The sequence below is a fragment of the Vanellus vanellus genome (assembly GCF_965231255.1).
Source record: "Vanellus vanellus genome assembly, chromosome: 3".
Classification (NCBI taxonomy): domain Eukaryota; kingdom Metazoa; phylum Chordata; class Aves; order Charadriiformes; family Charadriidae; genus Vanellus; species Vanellus vanellus.
Genome location: NC_138907.1, coordinates 620343 through 642445, shown reverse-complemented (window position 1 = coordinate 642445; position 22103 = coordinate 620343). Strand labels below are relative to the sequence as shown.

Sequence of the window (22103 nt, the reverse complement as noted above, 5' to 3'; positions counted from 1 at the left end):
GTGTGCGTCACTGTGTGTGCGCGTCTGTGTGTGCGTGTGAGTGCGTCACTGTGTGTGCGCATCACTGTGTGTGCGTGAGTGCGTCACTGTGTGAGTGCGTCACTGTGTGTGTGCGTCACTGTGTGTGCGTGTGTGTGCGTCACTGTGTGTGTGCGTCACTGTGTGTGTGCGTCACTGTGTGAGTGCGTCACTGTGTGTGCGTGTGAGTGCGTCACTGTGTGTGCGCGTGAGTGCGTCACTGTGTGTGCGCGTCACTGTGTGTCACTGTGTGTGCGTGTGAGTGCGTCACTGTGTGTGCGTGTGTGTGCGTCACTGTGTGAGTGCGTCACTGTGTGAGCGCGTCACTGTGTGTGCGTGTGAGTGCGTCACTGTGTGTGCGTGTGAGCGCGTCACTGTGTGTGCGTGAGTGCGTCACTGTGTGAGTGCGTCACTGTGTGTGTGCGTCACTGTGTGTGCGTGTGTGTGCGTCACTGTGTGTGTGCGTCACTGTGTGAGTGCGTCACTGTGTGTGTGCGTCACTGTGTGAGTGCGTCACTGTGTGAGTGCGTCACTGTGTGCGCGTCACTGTGTGTGCGCGTCACTGTGTGTCACTGTGTGTGCGTGTGTGTGCGTCACTGTGTGAGTGCGTCACTGTGTGTGCGTCACTGTGTGTGTGCGTGAGTGCGTCACTGTGTGAGTGCGTCACTGTGTGCGTGTGAGTGCGTCACTGTGTGCGTGTGAGTGCGTCACTGTGTGTGCGCGTCACTGTGTGTGCGCGTCACTGTGTGTGCGCGTCACTGTGTGTGCGCGTCACTGTGTGAGCGCGTCACTGTGTGTGCGCGTCACTGTGTGTGCGCGTCACTGTGTGTGCGCGTCACTGTGTGAGCGCGTCACTGTGTGAGCGCGTCACTGTGTGTGCGTCACTGTGTGAGTGCGTCACTGTGTGTGCGCGTCACTGTGTGTGCGCGTCACTGTGTGAGTGCGTCACTGTGTGAGTGCGTCACTGTGTGAGTGCGTCACTGTGTGAGTGCGTCACTGTGAGTGCGTCACTGTGTGAGTGCGTCACTGTGTGAGTGCGTCACTGTGTGAGTGCGTCACTGTGTGAGTGCGTCACTGTGTGTGCGTCACTGTGTGAGTGCGTCACTGTGTGAGTGCGTCACTGTGTGTGCGTGTGAGTGCGTCACTGTGTGTGCGTCACTGTGTGAGTGCGTCACTGTGTGAGTGCGTCACTGTGTGTGCGCGTCACTGTGTGTGCGCGTCACTGTGTGTGCGTCACTGTGTGTGCGCGTCACTGTGTGTGCGCGTCACTGTGTGTGTGCGTCACTGTGTGAGTGCGTCACTGTGTGAGTGCGTCACTGTGTGCGCGTCACTGTGTGTGCGCGTCACTGTGTGTCACTGTGTGTGCGTGTGAGTGCGTCACTGTGTGTGCGTGTGTGTGCGTCACTGTGTGAGTGCGTCACTGTGTGTGCGTCACTGTGTGTGTGCGTGAGTGCATCACTGTGTGAGTGCGTCACTGTGTGCGTGTGAGTGCGTCACTGTGTGCGTGTGAGTGCGTCACTGTGTGTGCGCGTCACTGTGTGTGCGCGTCACTGTGTGTGCGCGTCACTGTGTGTGCGCGTCACTGTGTGTGCGTCACTGTGTGAGTGCGTCACTGTGTGTGCGTCACTGTGTGAGTGCGTCACTGTGTGTGCGCGTCACTGTGTGTGCGCGTCACTGTGTGTGCGCGTCACTGTGTGTGCGTGACTGTGTGTGCGTGACTGTGTGAGTGCGTCACTGTGTGAGTGCGTCACTGTGTGAGTGCGTCACTGTGTGCGCGTCACTGTGTGTGCGTCACTGTGTGAGTGCGTCACTGTGTGTGCGTCACTGTGTGAGTGCGTCACTGTGTGAGTGCGTCACTGTGTGTGCGCGTCACTGTGTGTGCGCGTCACTGTGTGTGCGCGTCACTGTGTGTGCGCGTCACTGTGTGAGTGCGTCACTGTGTGAGTGCGTCACTGTGTGAGTGCGTCACTGTGTGAGTGCGTCACTGTGTGAGTGCGTCACTGTGTGTGCGCGTCACTGTGTGTGCGCGTCACTGTGTGTGCGCGTCACTGTGTGAGTGCGTCACTGTGTGAGTGCGTCACTGTGTGTGCGTCACTGTGTGAGTGCGTCACTGTGTGTGCGCGTCACTGTGTGTGCGTCACTGTGTGAGTGCGTCACTGTGTGTGCGCGTCACTGTGTGTGCGCGTCACTGTGTGTGCGTCACTGTGTGAGTGCGTCACTGTGTGAGTGCGTCACTGTGTGAGTGCGTCACTGTGTGTGCGTCACTGTGTGAGTGCGTCACTGTGTGAGTGCGTCACTGTGTGAGTGCGTCACTGTGTGAGTGCGTCACTGTGTGAGTGCGTCACTGTGTGTGCGTCACTGTGTGAGTGCGTCACTGTGTGTGCGCGTCACTGTGTGAGTGCGTCACTGTGTGTGCGCGTCACTGTGTGTGCGCGTCACTGTGTGTGCGTCACTGTGTGTGCGTCACTGTGTGTGCGTCACTGTGTGAGTGCGTCACTGTGTGTGCGCGTCACTGTGTGTGCGCGTCACTGTGTGTGCGTCACTGTGTGAGTGCGTCACTGTGTGAGTGCGTCACTGTGTGTGCGTCACTGTGTGAGTGCGTCACTGTGTGAGTGCGTCACTGTGTGAGTGCGTCACTGTGAGTGCGTCACTGTGTGAGTGCGTCACTGTGTGAGTGCGTCACTGTGTGAGTGCGTCACTGTGTGTGCGTCACTGTGTGAGTGCGTCACTGTGTGAGTGCGTCACTGTGTGAGTGCGTCACTGTGTGAGCGCGTCACTGTGTGTGCGCGTCACTGTGTGTGCGCGTCACTGTGTGTGCGTCACTGTGTGTGCGCGTCACTGTGTGTGCGTCAGTGTGTGAGTGCGTCACTGTGTGAGTGCGTCACTGTGTGAGTGCGTCACTGTGTGAGTGCGTCACTGTGTGCGCGTCACTGTGTGAGTGCGTCACTGTGTGTGCGCGTCACTGTGTGTGCGCGTCACTGTGTGAGTGCGTCACTGTGTGTGCGCGTCACTGTGTGTGCGCGTCACTGTGTGTGCGCGTCACTGTGTGAGTGCGTCACTGTGTGTGCGCGTCACTGTGTGTGCGCGTCACTGTGTGTGCGCGTCACTGTGCATGCCACTCTGTGTCTGTGTGTGCCTCACTCTGTGTGCATCACTCTGTGTGTGCGTGTCACTCTGTGAGTGCGTCACTGTGTGTGCGCGTCACTCTGTGTGCGTCACTGTGTGCACGTCACTGTGCGTGTGCATCACTGTGCATGCCACTCTGTCTGTGTGTGCGTCACTGTGTGTGCATCAGTCTGTGTGTGTGCATACGTTACAGTGTGTGCGTCACTGTGTGTGCATCAGTCTGTGTGTGTGCATACGTTACAGTGTGTGCGTCACTGTGTGTGCGTGTGTGTCACTCTGCACGTCACTCTGTGTGGGTGTGCCCGTCACTGTGTGTCTGTGTGTGCCTGTGTGCACGTGTGTGTGCCACTGTGTGTGTGTCACTGTACGCGCGTCACTGTGTGGGCGTGGGTGTCACTCTGTGTGCGCGTCACTGTGTCTTTATGTCACTGTGTATGCATCAGTGCCGCACGCTCAGTGGCACACACAGTGACGCACAGTGACATGCACAGACACGCACAGTGACAGACACAGTGACGCAGACACGCGCAGTGACGTGCACAGACACGCACAGTGACAGACACGCACAGTGACAGACACGCACAGTGACAGACACGCACAGACACGCACAGACACGCACAGTGACAGACACGCACAGTGACAGACACGCACAGTGACAGACACGCACAGTGACAGACACGCACAGTGACAGACACGCACAGTGACAGACACGCACAGACACGCAGTGACGCGCACAGACACGCAGTGACGCGCACAGACACGCAGTGACGCGCAGACACGCACAGTGACGCACAGTGACACGCACAGACACAGACACGCACAGACACAGACACGCACAGACACAGACACGCACAGTGACACACAGTGACGCACAGACACGCACAGTGACACACAGTGACGTGCACAGACACGCACAGTGACACACAGTGACGTGCACAGACACAGACGTGCACAGACACAGACGTGCACAGACACAGACGTGCACAGACACAGACGTGCACAGACACAGACGTGCACAGTGACGTGCACAGACACACAGTGACGCAGACACACAGCGATGCAGACACGCACAGTGACACACAGTGACGTGCACAGACACGCACAGTGACACACAGTGACGTGCACAGACACGCACAGTGACACACAGTGACACGCACAGACACAGACACGCACAGACACAGACACGCACAGTGACGTGCACAGACACAGACACGCACAGACACAGACACGCACAGTGACGTGCACAGACACGCACAGTGACGTGCACAGACACGCACAGTGACGCAGTGACAGACACGCGCAGTGACAGACACGCACAGTGACAGACACGCACAGTGACAGACACGCAGTGACGTGCACAGACACGCAGTGACGTGCACAGACACGCAGTGACAGACACGCACAGTGACAGACACGCAGTGACGTGCACAGACACGCAGTGACGTGCACAGACACGCAGTGACGTGCACAGACACGCAGTGACAGACACGCACACACGCACACTGAGACACACACGCACAGTGACGTGCACAGACACACACAGTGACGTGCACAGACACACACAGTGACAGACACACACACAGTGACAGACACACACACAGTGACAGACACACACACAGTGACGCACAGAGGCACGCAGTGAAGTGACGCACACACAGTGACATGCACGCACAGTGACGCAGAGTGACACACATGCAGTGACGCACAGTAACATGTGTACGTAGTGACGCGCACGCAGTGATGTGCACGGACACACCGTGGCGCGCACACACAGACACACCGTGGCGCGCACACACAGACACACCGTGGCGCGCACACACAGTGATGTGCACGCAGAGTGATGCGCGCACACACAGCGACGCATACAGTGACGCAGTGTCACCCATGCACACAGGTACAGTGACGCGCACACACACAGCAACTGACACACATGCAGATGCACGCACAGACACACCTGTGACGCGCACACAGACGCACCCGTACACATCAAGACGTTCACAAACGCAGATGGGCTCAGAGACGCGCAGACGGGCGCACGCAGATGTGCGCAGACACGCAGACGCACACAATGAAAAAACAGTAGCCCAGAGGAGTGGGGCAGCGGTCGTGCGTCACAACCGGCCGCGCAGCGGGCTGCTCTTGCCCGCCGTTCACCCCTCCCCCCCGCCCCGGCGGCAGCCCTGTGCCCCCGGCCCCACTGGAGAGGGAACTTTTGGAAGCTCTTAGGCACGCTCCCGCGGCGGGGCGCAGGCTGCTGCCGGCGAGCGCAGTGACACGCCACGGCGGTAACAAACTCACTCACCTGCTGCTCCCGCCGTGGCACATAAGAGCACGCGCCTTACGTGAAATTAGTTTGCTGCCCCCTGTAGTAGCACACCCAGAGTGACCGCCGTTAGCGGCGCTGTGTCTGCGTGCGGCCCACCGCCACCCGGGTAAGCAGACACAGCGGTTGGGGCTGGCTGTGGCGTGAAAGAGCAACAGATTCTGTGTTGTCACCTCAGCATCCCGCGCGCTTTCAACGCGGCGTCCTCTTGAATGAACGGCAGCCAGCGCTCAGGAGGGCGGCGCGAGTCCTCCTGCTGCATCCTGCCCGAGGCAGCCCAGAGGGGGGGCAGCGCCGGCTGAGGATGGCGCAGGTGATAATCAGCGGCATCCACCCCAGCGGGGGGGTGGGGGCACGCGAAACCCCCTCACGCTTTGCCCGGGTGGCAGGAGGGGCTCGCCGTGGAAGGGGAGAAAGCACAGATCAACAGACGCTCAGGTGGCGGCGGGTACTGGCGGGGAGCACATCTACCCAGCGGTGTGCACTAAGCGGGCACACTGGGATTAGCACTTGCTTCTCCTTCGGTGCGTTCGTTCGGCCCCTGAAACAGAGCAACAGACATGCAGATGACAAGCCCCAAACACAGCGGCAGCGCGACTGTTAAGGACCACAGGCCTCCCTCTGGGCCACCCCCACCTTCTCCCGCAGCGCCTGCTCTGCCACCCCCCTCCCCCTCAGTCCCTGCCTCCCCCCCTTCTTGTAATACTCTAAAGAGTAGAAAGACCGAAAGAGTTTTAGTCTACAGGTTTATTACGGAGTCAGCTTGCTTCAGCGGTACAGAGGAAATAAGGAAAAGCCGCCCCCCCCGTTAAAAGCAGTGTTGCAGGGGGTAATTCTACCAGAACGCCGCGGAGAGGGGACACTCCCCCCAGGAGTGTTTAGCGCTGGCTTTTGGGTCGCTCTAATTTAATGCTGTTGCTTCCAGCTCCCTCTTCCGCAGCTTATAATAGACCACAGTTATCACAGAATACTAATTGCAGCACCATCAGCAAGGAAAGCCACTTACCCCAAAACGTACAAACGGGGAAGAGGAGAGGAGGGACGAGACAAACCACACGCTGTGGTACACGGGAAGAGTCTCGGTGAACTCGTGTGTAGGGGCTCATTAGCATTCTTTAAATACCTGGACACCTTGTAAAACAACAATAAGCACAACCCCTCTCGGGAGGTGGGGCTGGGTGCCCGTGCCCGTGCCCAGCCGCGGTGCTCTACTGTAGAGTGCCAACCCGCTGCTGACAGATTAGAAGCCCCAAGAGAATGACTGTTCCTCACCGGCCTGTGAGACACAGCAATACAGGCCAGAACATATTCAAAGAGAGCCTTTTCAGTCAAAGTCACCTGGCACTCCCACTTCCTCACTAGCCTGGTAATAGCCAAAGCTGCAAAGACAAATGAGACCGGCAATTATCTCGCGCTAGTTTATCATACGTACGTTAAACCCTTCAGTGACCTATCCGTGGTGAGACAGGGACCACCTGCATACAGGTCCCGCTTCCCAAAGCCACAGCCTATCAGGCCGGCAGCCAGCCCCTTGGTTAAACTACTGCCAAAGGAGAAGATGCCACCAGGCAGATCAGGTCAGAGAGGGGTAAGATGAGAGCTCTCGATTCCCCAAACGTACCGCTACTTCAACGTGGCCTGCAGGTTCTGCTTGTGGCCTTCGATCTGTAAGAAAAGCCTTAAGTTTTCCTAAAAAGAGTATCTAAATGCGTTATCTTCCGCACCAGAACTGCCAATTTATCCCCAGTATCACAAAGAAGTGCTATTTGGACAACCGGGACATAAACAAGATTTCTAAAAATATTTCCTTCACTAGTTTACGTTCCAAAATTATTCCAAATACCTTCGGGTGAGAAGTTCACCGGTCCTTTCTGTAATCAACAGGACAGACAGACCAGCGTTCACACACTCCTTGTTTTCCCATCTGTTCATGCCCTCTGTAGACATTTTTCTAAGTCAAATCATCCAGACAGGTTTTCAGCTTCGCTGAGCTTTGAGGAGGTACAAATAAAAAACCACAAGGTACAGATCAAGGTTAACATTCAAGAGCGAACAACAGCTGGTCCCGCTAACTCCTCACTCAAACTGGTGCCCTGTAGAAGTGACATGTCCTACGAGAGGCACACACCTGCGGGACAGCCACTGACCCGGCTGCTGCGCCACGCTCGCGTCAGAAGCGCCACTGACAGCCTGCCTCCTGCTTTGCACCGCAGGAACGCCCCACCGGCTTCAGCTACCCAAATATTAAACAGAAACAGCAGGGGTTATCACAAAAATATTTCTTCGTTAGAAATGCACAGTTTATTTCAATGCGCCAATAAAAAAAGCCCAACATTTCCAGATCACAGAACGGTAACACAATAAGAGTTTTGCATTAGTCTACTAATAAGACTTTTTAAAGATCCAGGTTCACGCCAATTGTTAGTCAATAGAAACAGCCTTCTAGGACTAAGCCCTTACATTTATAAAGACACCACAAAATCCCTTATAATAATGTAAACAAAATAAATTTTCTTCTTAAACTTTTTAAATTTGAACCCATTCTTTCAGGACTTGCACTCCTTCAAGGGCTTCCTGATGGTGAATGACTGAAAGGGAAAGAAAGAGATTTAAGAGCAACTCCTCCAGTAAAACCAACAGACAACCGTGGGTGCTACCCCAGGTTTCCTTCCTCTGCTCAGGAGCCCTCACCACAGTTTTCATCTACACCTCTGTAAGTAACAACTGCTTCAAGTTTGAAAAGGGCAGGCAAAATAAGAGCCATCAGCCGCGACAGCTAGGTGAGGCACCCGGCCTGCTCAGAAAGCGCCTTGGAGCCCGCGCTCCAGCTGTGCGGAGGAATTCCTGCTCTGCCAGAACGTTCGGAGGAATTCCTGCTCTGCCAGAACCTCCACGGTTCCGGTTTAGGGCTAGTGCCGTGGGGCACTATCGCCAACGATGGAAATTACAGCACGTACTTCTCTGGTTCCATAGGAAAACTTACGTCTCACTTCACGGTGCACAGCAAAACCTGGGAGCTGTGCAACGGAGCGAGAGCCGGCTGTGAGGAGCCACCAGCGGGAACTTAATCCTACCACGTGTTCATGGTTTGCTCCATACCTTACATTGCTCACTTCTCTCCCAGATTCTGAATTCCTCAGGAACTTTGGGATAGCTGATTCTCATTTGCCCACATTTTCTGTTGTCCTTTAAGATTTCATTAAAGTAGGTTACCTTCAAGTTATTATCATCGAGTTCTGACTACCAGCGGTAGGAAGTACCCACAGAATTTCATCTTTTCATAGTAGGAAGCACCCGTACAAATTCATCTTTTCGTAGTTCACAAATTAAGACAAGTAAAAAGCCTTTTTTATCCTTGCACAAGTTAACTTCTATTGCAACCACCCCAGACACTAGAGCTCGATGTAACACTATGGCACGCTCCAGTTTTAAGATAGTCCTACCTTCTCTTTGGAGATGGTGATCTGGATTTTGAGCGACTGTTAAAAAAAAAAAAAACAAACAACACAAATCAAAACAGTCAATGTGGTAAACCTGTATACACTCAGTAACCACTTTTGACCATTTAGTAACATTAAGAACAGTTTGATGTTGTTAAATACATTAAAAGACACCACCCTTAATGCTGCCCATCGCAAGTATATAGAATTACTTTAAGCAAGGCGCTGCAGCGGAGAAGGACAACTGCTGAAAGCCGGAGCCCTCAGGAAAAGAGCAACACGCAGCTTCAAAGCAGCTATAAACCACAGTCACCCTGCAAAGCAGGAGCAGCGAATCAAGTAGAGGACAGTCAGGAACACCAAGAACTACCAGACAGTTGAGAACAATGGTAGGGAAAGACACACCCCAAATTCTTTCAAGAATACTTTTTGTCACGATCACATGTTAAACAAAAAAAACCTGTGTCCGCAATCCTTCCAGAAGAACTGCCTATTGTCCCACAAAAATCAGCTAGTAAAAAGCCCCCATAAAAATAATGTGAAAAATATTTTAAAATCAGCTATTAAAAAAAAAATAAAACCAAACCAGCAGTCACAAATTAAAAAAAAAAAAAAAAATCCCCCAAAACCCCTTCCACGTGCAACTGAAATACTGGTCCAAGCAGAGATTTTGAATCATGACAAAACCCCATAAAAATACAGAGTGCTACTTGTATTGATACGCTCACCTTTTAGCAGGTAAGCCAGATTTAGATCTACCATGGGACCCAGACCTACAACAGGAGAAAAATAAAGCTCAGCAAAGCAGACAGTGGCATGCACACACAATGCAAGTTAGCTAAACCAGCAACAGCAAATTCATACTACACAGCATCCCAAACCAGAGAGGAAGGCTCTGGTGCCGCAGACTCTTCTCGTGACATTTCAGGAGAATCCTTCAGCTCTTATTCCAGAGCCCCCACTTATCAGAAGACAAGAGCACAAGCGCAAGCAGCTCCCCAGCAAAGCTTCAGTTACCACTTTCACAAAACACACCACCTTGTACCAGGCTCCCCGCCTGCAAGTACGCCTTCCATAATGGAAAATATAGTTTCAAGCGTCATCTTAGAAAAATCTTTTAGTAGCACATTAAGAACCTGGAGTCAGGCGCGTTCGCTAAAGAGCTGAGGTATTCTTCCGATCAAGCTCCCAGTGCCACTTTTATTTAACGATAACATTGCTTTTTCATCAGTTATCCTAATGAAAACAGCATTTCAGTTTTCTCTTCAATATCCAACAACTAATGTGTAAACCACTCCCGGTTTATCTTACGAATTAAAATCTACTCAAACAGTGAGACTTTCCTCCCGCATTTATCATGTTCCTTTACCAACTCCAGCGCTTGCTCTTACTTAGACAATATTTGTGCTGCTAGAGTGTCAGAAGTCAGGTGTGCGGTATTGCAGCCGCCCCATCCCTGGAGGTGTTCAAGGCCGGGTTGGACTGGGCTTGGAGCAACCGGGGCTGGTGGGAGGTGTCCCCGCCCAGGCCAGGGGGGTGGGACTGGATGGTCTTTAAGGTCCCTTCCAACTCTAACTACTCCGTGACTACTGAACATCAGAAAGCCCAGTGTTCAGGACAGTTAGTTGTTTAACAGACTTGGCCAAAAAAGTAAGAAAAAACTTCTTCCTTCTTTTCACAACTGTTTTTAAAGGGTAATCAAGATTCACCTTTACACGGCCTATTAAGTAGAAGTACTACATGGACACTGTTAAACAGAGTTATGTGCCACTGCTTTGAAACTTTCCTGGTCACTATGCAGAGGCATCATCTGTCACAGTTCCCAACCCCATCACCAGTAATTTTGCTACTGTATCACAGTTACACAGGACGGAGCTGCTGACAACTACCCGGAATTTGTATTTTGTAGCACAAGCATGATTTCCTTTGGCAAGAAATACAGTAAAGCAGCTCACAAGAGCATCACCTTCCTGCAAGAACTGCTCACAAAATCCTCCTTCTGAGAGGCACAGGAACAGAGCAGGACTGAAGATCAGAAGCTCTTGAAGCAGCACCGGTTACATACCAGTGTCAGCAGAGGACCAGCACTGGCTAATACAGAAAGGAGTTTTCACAATAACTTCAGTCCCGAATTACCCCTTCCCACCACTGCAACGACAGACCTAGGCAAAGTCAGCACTCCTCAGAAATTTCGATGTATCGAGTCTTTCATGCAGGAACAGGACTGTCCCAGAAGGAGCAGTCACCAAGCAACATCAGCAATAACCAGACTCTTCCGCAGCAGCAGCGGGCAATTTGAGCCTGGCTCGTCACCTCCGGCATTACAGACCTCTCTAAGTCAGGACAGCTCTAGTAATAATCGTCACCATCCCATTAAATGCTCAGCGTGCGAGTCCTAAAGTAGCAGGCAGACCTCTAAAAAACATTTCTTTTCCCCCCATTCTAATGCAAAAAGAAAAGGAAACTTCTTCCAACTTAAGAGCTCACTCTCGCATCCATCACATTTTTATCCTACTCTTTCACCCTTCTTCCAACTCAGACTTGAAGGACAGAGGAAAATAATGCAGGAGCATTTACTCTATACCCATTTTCCTCAACTCCCATTTCAGCACGGAAAGCATCCAGATCAACAAAACCAGGGCTACATGTCAGAGACACCCTTCAAAACACTACCTGTGGCATCAGGACGCACTGTCCTGCTCACTCAGCCCTCCGAACCTCTGAAGTCAAGTGTGCTACCCCACGTAAAGTAGTTTTTAGCACTACAGCAATCTAATTAGATCTAACGCTCAGAACTGGAACCGACAGAGCTGAAAAGCTGCAGCGGCAGCCTTCTCATCTCCCCCCTCCCCCTGCAGCATTTGGGATTTACAACAAAACATGACAAGAAAAACCTAAGCGGTGTTTCCTGTGGGACACAAGGTCAAGCGTTCTCTACTCACACAGGCATTAACTAGTTTTTGAAACTTCTCTCCACAAACTTTACATCATATTGTGGGAAAATAACAGAAGATAGACAAGGAGGACTGTAAACAGTCTCAAGTGACTTGCAGCTGGGGTGCTGAAAAACACACAGAATCACCCAGGTTACAAGGGACCTTTAAGATCAACGAATCCAACCATCAACCTAACACTGCCAAAAACCACCACTAACCATGTCCCTCAGCACCACGTCTACCCATCTTTTAAGTCCCTCCAAGGATAACGACTGCACCGCTTCCCTGGGCAGCCTGCTCCAATGTTCGACAACCCTTTCTGTGAATTTTTTCCCGATATCCAAACTAAACCTCTCTTGGTGCAACTGGAGGCCATTTCCTCTTGTCCTATCGCTTGTTACTTGGGAGAAGAGCCCGACCCCCCCCTCGCTACCCCCTCCTTTCAGGGAGCTGTAGAGAGCGAGGTGGTCTCCCCTCAGCCTCCTTTTCTCCAGGCTAAACAACCCCAGTTCCCTCAGCCACTCCTCATAAGACCTGTGCTCCAGACCCCTCACCAGCTCCGTTGCCACATATATCACACTAATTGTTTTTCAGCCTTGTGTGTCAGACAAGTAGAACATCTGTGCTTAAGTAACACAGGCCTGAGATAGACTCGAGGCACCCTGTGGAACACACCCGAGATTTCTGCCCTGCTGTGAGAAAGATCAAAGCACAGTGGAAAACTACGCCTGCATCAACCCCTGATTAAACAGGGGAAAACAGCAGGTTCGGTGATCATCTAGCAGGGACAGAGCTCTGCCGTGCCTCCATCCCCCTGCCCCGGTGCTGCTTTGGGGATCTCTCGGTTGGCGAGGTAACGAACGTGAATTTACTCTGCATTTCATCCGTGCTTTTGTGGTTGTTCCTGTGTACTAGCTGTGCTGGCTTGCACTTATACTTTGTTTATGGCTACATATACTAGCCACAGAACAAAACAAACTCCTGTTTATTACAAGAAAACAACCACTACTTTAGTCTGTGAAAAGGCACAAATTATTAACGTTAAGCAGACATATTGCTATGCTGCATAACCTTCTAACCCCTTCCAGCCAAATTCCCCTGGGGAAGGAAAAAGAAAAAAAAAAACGATAATCCCAAAAGCTATTATTGGCCTGAATTAAAACAAGTGTTTTACCTGCTTCGAGGCCATACAACAGACCGGGACCTTGAGCGTGATCTGGACCTAGATCTAGAAAAAAAACAAACAAACAAACAAAGCAGTGAAAGCTCAACTACTACTACTACAGGATTCATACAGCTGAGGTAGTATTCTTTGACTTACGTTGCTGACCTCAGAGAATTTTATTAGAGCTATTGTTTTGCAAAAGTAACCTTTATTATTAGAAAGCTGTAGTATGTTTGGCCAGTACTACTATAAACATAAGAAATGCCACCGCCCTGCTCAACTAAGCATTATTACTCCCTGTATCCTTGAAGGTGAAGTAGGAAACCTTAACCGTACATCTAGGCTGTATCTTTGTTATGGTATAAAAACAGCTAAGAAACAGCAGTTGCAAAATTATATGCTTAGTTTTTTTAACTTCAAAGAAAGCCTTCGGAGTAGCTCTCAGGGATCTAATACCATGAAGGTTCCTGCAAACACATGGACTGCAAAATACAAACATAACATTAACTCCAACAGTTACATTCCCTTCAACAGTGCTGTGGGCTTACTACAAAACGCATACCTTGATCTCCTTAAAGAACCAGACCGAGATCTGCGAGGCGAAAACGATCTATACCTACGAGGAGAGATTGACCTGGACCTGCGGTAGGAAGCTGACCTTGATCTACAAAACAAAGGGGAAAAAAACCCACCAAAATTACTGCAGGTTACTTTTCACGAGACTGCAGAAAGGCGTGGAACAGAGGGAGGAGAAAGAAAAAGTAGGAAAACACAACAGCCAGAACCCTACCTCCTACCGCGACTGCGACTGCGTGACCGAGAATACCTTCTTCCTCGGGACCTCGAACGGGATCTAGACCGGGACCTGGGTTTAGGTTAGAGAAAACAGGTATCAGGAAACAGCTGCAGCAATCAGTGCACATGAGGCCCTGCTGAAGTCAAAACTGATTTCAGACAACTAAAAACAAAAACAAAAAAAAAAAAGAAAAAGAAAAAAAAAAAAACAAATCAAAATAATAAAAACACACCACTAGCATCTGTCAGTTGGAAAAAATCTCTGGGCCTACTTGTCTTGAGCATTTTTACTACCTAGAAAAATGTTAAAAGCTGAATTACATTGCAGAATTACATTAGAATAGAAAACACTGTAATGCGTATTTAAAATAAACCTTGCAAGTTTGCAGGTCGACCCTCTTTGGCCCAAGGTCTAGCAGATCTAGACGATCTAGAAGTATCTATAGCCGATCGCTGCATCTAGGTGTTCTCTTCAATCTAACGACGATCAAACTGACAGCCCAATGAGCCAGGGTGAGGCTTGATTGACGCAAGAAGATTTTTCTAGGTGGGAATGTGGTCAATCTGGTGTTCCTCTTTCTAAACCGGAGGGGGGCCCCAATTGAAAGCCAAATTTACTGTTACGGCGATCACCGTCTCAAATTTTCTGCCCTTAAAGAATAAGGTGAAGCTACGTGTAGATGGCTCGAGGGGATCTGGCCTCTTATGCTGATCACCTCAAGGTCTAGGAGGATCTTAAGTGTCGGATTTGCAAGGCGCCTCAGCATGAAATCTTAAGGCTCGTGACATTCTGAATCAAGGCGACTGACTCAAACGAAGAAACCTGAAAGGTTTTGACCAGGTTGATTATTAAGATATTAACATTTGATATGTATTAGAAAAAAAAAAAAGTGATATACACCTGTTGACTTACAACATTAAGTTAAAGCTGGCGTAACATTCTGTTCTTTGCTAACAAGAGCTACACAAAAGAGAACCAGCGAAGCGACCCAGCCGCTCTGGCCCCGCACATACCTGCTCCTCCTTCGGCGACTATAGCGGTGACAGTCATAGGCATAGTGGCCTTTCTCACCACACTCATAGCATCTGTCGTTAGGGTCAAAGGGGCGCCGTGCGGGAGGCCTGTCGTAACGGGACCGACGAGGCATCCCTGTCGACACTTCCACTCTAACCCTGGAGCCACATATTATCCTGCAAGACACAGTATGTATTAATCACAGGAACGCTTTTCTCCCCTCTGCTCGTTACACGCAGAACAGATATCGATGACTGGTGCGGCCTGAGGAGGTCAGAAACCGCAGCCAGAGCGGTCAAGGAGTTTTTAGGCATGCACGTACTTCCCGTCGAGGCCGAGCACTGCGTCTTCAGCGTCCCTCGGGTCTTCGAACTCCACGAAGGCGAACCCCGGCGGGTTCCTCGCGATCCACACGGTTCTCAGGGGCCCGTAGTAGCTGAAGGCTCTCTCCAGCTCGCCCTTGCCCGCGCCCGTGCCCAGGTTCCCCACGTACACCTTGGTCTCTGCCGGGAGGGACGCCATGTCGGACCCGGGGCCCAGCGCGCAGGCGCGGCCCCTGCGCACGAGGCCGCGCGCGCGGCGCCCCCCCGCCCCCGCCCCCTCCCCCACCCCGCCGCCATCTTTGACACCGCCTCCATTTTGGTGGGCTCCCGCTCCCACCGCCGCCCCCCCTCCTCAGCCCCTCAGCGGGCCCCGCGGCGCGCCTGCCCCCGGCCTCTCCCCTACTCGGCGCCATCTTCTCTCACAGCCGGCCGCCCGAACCAACGGCCACCTCCCCCCACCACCCTCACCGCTGCGCGAATAACACCCCCGCCGCCCGCCCCAGCACACACTGCCCCGGCCCCCCTACCGTAACGCCCGTATCGCGACATCTTCCCGGCGACAGGCCCAGCCCCGCGCGCGACCCTTATATAGAGGGAGCCGCCGTCACTGAGCGCCGCGCCCCGACCGGCGCACGGGGGGCGGGTTCTGAGGGGCGGGGCGCCGCCGTCCCGCTCCTCGCGCGCGGGCAGCTCTCGCGAGACCTGGGGGGGGAGGGGCGGGGCGGGTAGGCCGCGCCTGCGCGGTGCGCTTCAGCGGCGGCGCTGCCCGGGGTGGATCCGGTCGCACTTGTCGCGACGGGATCCGCCGCACCTCGTCAGTGAGGCGCCTCGCGGGTACGAGAGCACCATTTGCGCTCGCTCCCAGGCGGGATTTGCCCCCCCCCCTTGGGCGTCAGATTGTATAGAAGTAGTTAATGTAATTGAAAGGTACAGCAGCAGGGTCAGCCCGGGCTGGGTGCCTCCGAGGAGGGAGGGACCGCAAACAAAGAGATCCCTGCACAATTACACCGTCGCCATCTCTGCACCCGCCCCTCACGCATCTCTTAGTCCACTGGTGGGTTTTGGTCTGGACTCTTCTAACACCTTCTTGGCTTCTTTTTCCGTGGCCCTGGACTGCTCCGATCTCGCTGACCGGCAGGCTCTGCTAAGGGGTGCCGCACCCTCCTGAGCCGCTTTGCGCTTCTCGTGCCCCTGCGCCGGCCCAGACTTGGGGAAAACACTACCGAAACATCAGTGCGTTACCGACATTTTCCTGATACGAAAAGACTAAACTACCAGCTGCTAGGAAAATTACTAAGAAAATTAACCCTATTGCGGCCTCAAGGCTTCAGCAAATCTTGCTACCTCTGTTAAGCAAAGCTAAGCAAACAGCCTAAGTCACGCCATGTTATAACCCTAAGTAATTTATTCTAATTAAAACGTACTTATTTAAGCTAAACAACTAGTATCTCTCAACAGGAGCATATGTACAGTAGAGGATGTTTAAGAAAAGCCAGGGTGAATCTGAGCCGTGCGAGGTAATTGTAAATAAACGCCAGCAGGAATGAGGAGGGCCTTTTGTTAACCAGGGTCAGACAGACTTTTCAAACCCAGGTGAGCACACTAACGTGTTTTGGTGCTATCTCATAATAAAATAGAACAAACCAATACACCAAGAGATAAATGAGGACTCTAAAGGCTCCTGACTGGATTAATAATCTCAGGAATAACCACATGATGATTCTTACATTATGTGTTGCCATAAGGAAACAAAGCATTAAGAAACACAAACTTAAGAGAATTTCTTGCGATTCACTAAGGAACAAACGTCTTCCAATCACTGCTCCTCTAAAATGCTCCTCTAAAATGACAAATAGAGATAGGAAATGGTTTTTAAAACCTGCTATTTGCCTGCTAACTTTCCCTAATAATTTTATAACCTTGGACCGACATTGTAATTCATGTTCTAAAACAGGAGAACAGTTGTGAGGGAAAAAAAAAAACAAACCACAAACAGAAAAGCTTCCTGAACAATTTTTTCATCTGGTTTGGGAATTCCAAGTGTCACAATTCCCTCTCTGAAAAAAAAAAATAAATACTGGTAAGCAGTTCAAATAAACATGCCTACACCATTAGATAAGTAATTAAATTGATTTTAAAGGCAGAGGAAAACACAGTTTAAATTTATCATATATCATCTTTCACAATACTGTTACAAAAATACTTTAATTAAACGATATATTAGCTTAATACTGATACAGTAAATGCATAGATCAGTTTAATACATCGTTATTATCCAATGGCTTCCTTTTAATAAAAAATAGTGCACGGAAAATGCTTCATGCTTTTAGTTTATGCTGCTTGTTTTATCCCTTTCTTAACATACAAAAATCAGGCAAAAGTACCTAAACCCAGCATTTTTGCAAATAGTGACTATTGACACCCAGGACAGTTCTTAAAATAGGGCAGGCAGACCCATTTCTAAAGACAACTGCTTTAACCGGCAGACATCACTGTTGTTTTTCAAGATAGCCCTGTATCAAACCTTGAACCCGAGACAGAATAATCTCATTGGAGCTGCTGCACTCTTCTGGGCCGTAGGGTGGGTCAATAGTTAATACCCCCGCCACGCATAGCGTTCTTCCCGATTCACCTTGCTCCGTTACCGGGATGTGGTTCATTTCTAGCCAAGTCTTCAAGTCGTTCTTCCTCTTTTCATGTTCCTCTGGGCTGTAGGCTTTGGTTTCTTCAGGCGCAAATATGCAAGAAAGCCGTTGCTTTGTTTCATCGTCCCCTTCTTTCAGTATTTCGACCTCCTGGACAGCATGGCCCAAGACAACTGATATGGACACCTTCTCATTCTCCAGAAACGTTGCAAGGACAATACTGCCAAGGAAAGAAGGATGTGTGAGTCACTGTCGTGAACTGAAGACAGAGAAACACAGGCCAAGATTCTTGGAGATGAGTGCTCATTAGCATGAGCGTAACCCAGGTATTGAGGCGGTATCGAGTACCCAGCATTCTTCTTGAAAAGCGTGCTGCTATACCCTTAAAATATTGAAAGCGTGAGCTTTGAGGGTAATTTCTGCTCTTGAATTTTAAATACGCTAGATACTATCAAGCAGAATGTTACTTCAAAAAAGCAAAGCATACATTAAAATCAGAGGTGGGAGTCTAAATATTTTTGTGCAGCATTCCCAACCTTCCTAAAGAACCTTAAGCCTTCCAACATTCAAAAACAATGATACCTTTGTACTTGTCAGCACTTTGAACGCTGAAAGCAATGGTGGCAGCTAAAAACATCAGAACCTTTTAATGACAAATTATTAATATTTAATTATTGATTACTACTAAAAGATTTTTTTTTTCTAGAAAACGACTGTTTCTAGTTTCTTAACTGAAAACTATAGCTTGGGTATTACAGTGGGAACACACCACAGCAGGTTCAGGCTCATGTTGTAGCAGCCTGGTCTTTCCCCAAGGGCACTTATGTCCCAGAGGTCCTAAACCACAGGTAGGATATTTCAAGGATCTCTTCCCCATATATCAACGAAGAAGATCAGAAACCATTTTTTTTTTCCTCTTGTGGGAAGAAAAACTCCAGAATTTAATGCTGGCACTTTGCTAATCTACTGTTGCCACCATTAGTGGAACTAATGACTTCTTGGCAAATACGTGATGAAATATGCCTTGATTTTAGAAGAATCACTCACAGCTGCATGCACCTTTCCTAACAAAATGATAAGCAACTCCAAAAGAAGATTAGACTATCAGAGCTACTCCAGAGTTGAAGCAACAACGAATTCATCTGAAACACCTATTTCAGTTTCTAGCCTCCTTTCTGTCCCATGCCCTTGCTGATTTTCCCTGCTCCCTCTCCTAAGCAGTCACTACACCCTCACGGCCGGAGGGGAAAGCAGGGCATTGATGTGAGAACTCTGGAGAGGATGAGGATTTGAACACCTAGAGCATTAAAAACATTCCTGCAGTCCTGCTCTCTTTGTGAAGCAGGGCTCGGTATATTATTAAAAGTAGCCCTAACCACATGGATATAATTTAAAGTACTAACCTCAGGTCCACGATAAAGTCAGCATGAATCCAGATATTATCCATTCCCCAAACTTATCAGTCCTTTGAACGAGATTAAACTGGGTTTACCTGAACTGACTTCATCCACTACAATATCACTTTCTCTTAGGCCTTGCCAATTAAAAAAAAAAAACAGGGGACACAGCCCCAACTTGCAGTTTTTGCTCCAAATAAGTTTACTTCAGTCTTGGCATCTTTTCTCTTCCTGAAAAACTTGTTTTCTCTTACCTTTACAGAAACAAAAGCTTTGGTACTTACCTGGCAGAAACTGGATCAACCGTTAAGACCCATCCTTCATATTCATGTTTCTCAATTGCAGCAACTTTCACCATTTTGTTCACGTACGTTTCCCAGTCTAGAGGGCTTTTCCTCTGCCAGTCATTCATATTTCCTACATCCAGCACCTGGAACGTCGCCAGAGCAATTGGCAGTAGCAATGGATCCTCTTGCTTTCCCCTTCACATCAGAACCGAGTTTGCCTGCGGGTAAAGATCTTCCATTCATCTTAAGCATAACTGGCTTTTTTTAAGAGCAAACATTCACGCAAGCGGTTCGCGTATCGCTGCAGCTCTGTGATTTCCCACCCAGTTCACTTGTTTTCAGAGGCATGGAGCAAAACCTCAAAAATCTCTGCTCTGCTAACTTAATGCTTCCTTGTTGCATTAAACATTCCCTTTATTGCTCTGCCCTCTTACAAAACAGGGAAGGGGTAGGGGAAGGGGAAGGGGAAGAGAGCACTCCCCCAGCCACACTCACCTGCTAGGTGGCCACTGGCCGCTCAATTGCTGGCCCCAGTGCTTCCTGCTGCCACTCAGCCCCCGTGGAATGTGGGGCTTGGAGAGCTCTATAAACACGGGTGTGTATCTGACAAAGGCAAAACAGGTCAGACACTGCTCAGGAAGAAAAGAGCTCGGGCAATCAAAGGAGACAAGCGGGCCTTGTCAGCCTGTAGGTAGCAAAAAGGCACAAGGAACCTAATTGGGAAAAACTGGGGCATTCTGTTAAAACTGTAAGGTTGCTAGTTGTTACAAAGTGTTGAAAATAAAAAGTGTGTGTCCTTTAGGTGAACTTAGCTCATTACAATGTGAAAACCGCACCTCCAAATCTTAAGCTATAGCTTCCTCACTGGGCATGCGTTGTGATTTACCAAGGTACTATAGCTTTAAGTCAAAGCAAGAATACAAGTAGCCACTAGGAGCTTATTGTGAAATCATGAGCTGCCAATGAAAAGTACGGTATGCCGAATAGTCGATTTTTGTAAAATATACAAGCTTAGAATGTATAAGCCAAGGCGTGCTAGCTTTGTGGCGTTTCCACCTGGCACCCGCTTCTGCGAAGACATGAAATAACCAAATATCTCGCCCCTGTGTGTGGAACAGCTCTTTGCCCAGCGGGTGTAGAACTGAGATTTGGGACAACATATCTATTATATGTAGGTTTATATATATACAAGGCCAGACTGCAAAACAAGGTGGCACAGCACGCGGCACTGAAATCCGTCCGGTGTTCTGCCTTCGGCCTCACTGGAACTGGGTTTGCCAGCGCCCCTGCTAGCGCTGTCAGACTGCAAAGCCGTGCAGGCAATGTCACAGCTTGAGCTCCTTCCAGCAACCTCCGTGCATAAACAGGTATAGATAAAAATGCTTTTGTTCCCGGGTTTTGACTTGTACTTACAAGCTCTCCTGTGCAACTGTGACAGGGAGAACCTTGATTTCTTCCCCCCTCCCAAGCTGCTGTAGTTTAACACTACTGATGAAAAGCTTCCTATGGATGAAGCGAGCAAGCTGCTGTCATTTGATCAATTTAAGTGAAAATAAGCATGCAACGCTTTTGTGAGCATACCTGAAAAAATATATAGGGTATAAAATGCTATAGTCTTATTTTAAGGAGGTAATTTCCCTTGTTTTGGGTGAAGCCTCACTTCAACTTCCACAGTGCTATGGGGATTATTTATGAATGGCACATGCTGCTGAATTATTCAGTTTCCTATTTTCCTTCACAGTTATAGTTTATTAGAAAACAGGGACTAGCAAATCATTTTCATTGTAAGAGCAAGCGACAGTGGGAAATCTTAGCTCCTGTTTGAAAGAAAAGTGGTGGAAAGAATGAATGTGTTTTGGTTTTATGTGCTTACATGTACAACACATTTTAGCTGTTTGTGGTCTGAATGTCCCCCTAACCGGGGCCCTTCTGGATCATGGACTGGAGGGCAGTTTGTTCAAAGTCGCTTTTGAGCACAATACTCCAAATATCTTCGGTTTTAATTTTCGCTAGTCTCAGTGCCTACTGATCCCTCTTCCCTCCCCCCCCCCCCCCCCCCCCGTTGCCAGAGTAGTTATTTAATTGTTCTGAACCACGAGGCCAGACTGGACGGGGCTTGGAGCAACCTGGTTTAACGGAAGGTATCCCTGCCCACGGCAGGGGGTTTGGAACTGGATGATCTTTAAGGTCCCTTCCAACCCAAACCATAAAAAAACCCCAAACATACTTTTTGGTCCTGCCACCTAAGGCCTATGCTATAGCTGCGGGTGGCTGCAGCGGGCCCTGCAGTACAGCTCTCCCTCCCCTCTCCCCAGTTCCTCCTCAGCCCCGTTCGCTCCCAGAAATCCGCCGCCCTCCTCCCGCCGCCCACCAGCCGTAAATTCCGTAGCCAAAAGCCGCTTTCCCGGTGCCCGGCGGCTGCCCCCGGCGACCTACCAGCAGGGCCGCCGGCAGGCCCGGGGCAACGCTGCTTCTCAGGCCCGCCGCGGTCCCGTTCCCTCACCGCCAGGCCCCGCCGCTGTGGGAAGCTCCCCCCGGTGGCGGGGCGGCTACTGGGCGACCCCACAGAGGAGCCCCCTCCCCTCACCCGCCCCGTCGCCGCGGCAACCAGCGCCCCACCGCCCGCCCGCCCA

The 22103-nt window shown here is 50.3% G+C and overlaps 2 protein-coding genes across 6 annotated transcripts; both read right to left on the bottom strand.

The window, feature by feature from the left end:
• Positions 1-7745: 7745 nt before the first annotated feature.
• On the bottom strand, positions 7746-15791 carry LOC309669563 (serine/arginine-rich splicing factor 7-like). Of its 2 annotated transcripts, XM_082480266.1 has the most exons (9): positions 15669-15791; positions 15141-15321; positions 14818-14994; positions 13799-13873; positions 13571-13672; positions 13018-13071; positions 9636-9680; positions 8911-8946; positions 7746-8055 (listed from the first exon to the last, which is right to left on the bottom strand). In XM_082480266.1, the coding sequence occupies exons 1-9, from the start codon at positions 15688-15690 to the stop codon at positions 8031-8033; spliced, it is 717 nt and encodes a 238-aa protein (XP_082336392.1). In that variant the 5' UTR covers positions 15691-15791; the 3' UTR covers positions 7746-8030. The 2 variants fall into 2 exon arrangements, with proteins under 2 accessions (XP_082336392.1, XP_082336393.1); XM_082480267.1 differs by lacking the exon at positions 9636-9680.
• A 1318-nt stretch (positions 15792-17109) lies between these two features.
• GEMIN6 (gem nuclear organelle associated protein 6) lies at positions 17110-22066 on the bottom strand. Of its 4 annotated transcripts, none has more exons than XM_082480482.1 (4): positions 19966-20593; positions 19468-19688; positions 17774-18006; positions 17110-17198 (listed from the first exon to the last, which is right to left on the bottom strand). In XM_082480482.1, the coding sequence occupies exons 2-4, from the start codon at positions 19593-19595 to the stop codon at positions 17185-17187; spliced, it is 375 nt and encodes a 124-aa protein (XP_082336608.1). In that variant the 5' UTR covers positions 19596-19688; positions 19966-20593; the 3' UTR covers positions 17110-17184. The 4 variants fall into 4 exon arrangements, with proteins under 4 accessions (XP_082336608.1, XP_082336606.1, XP_082336605.1 ...); XM_082480480.1 differs by lacking the exon at positions 17110-17198 and adding an exon at positions 21907-22066 and having other exon boundaries at positions 17286-18006; positions 19468-19665; positions 19966-20073; XM_082480479.1 differs by lacking the exon at positions 17110-17198 and adding an exon at positions 21907-22065 and having other exon boundaries at positions 17286-18006; positions 19966-20073.
• Between the last annotated feature and the right edge of the window lie 37 nt (positions 22067-22103).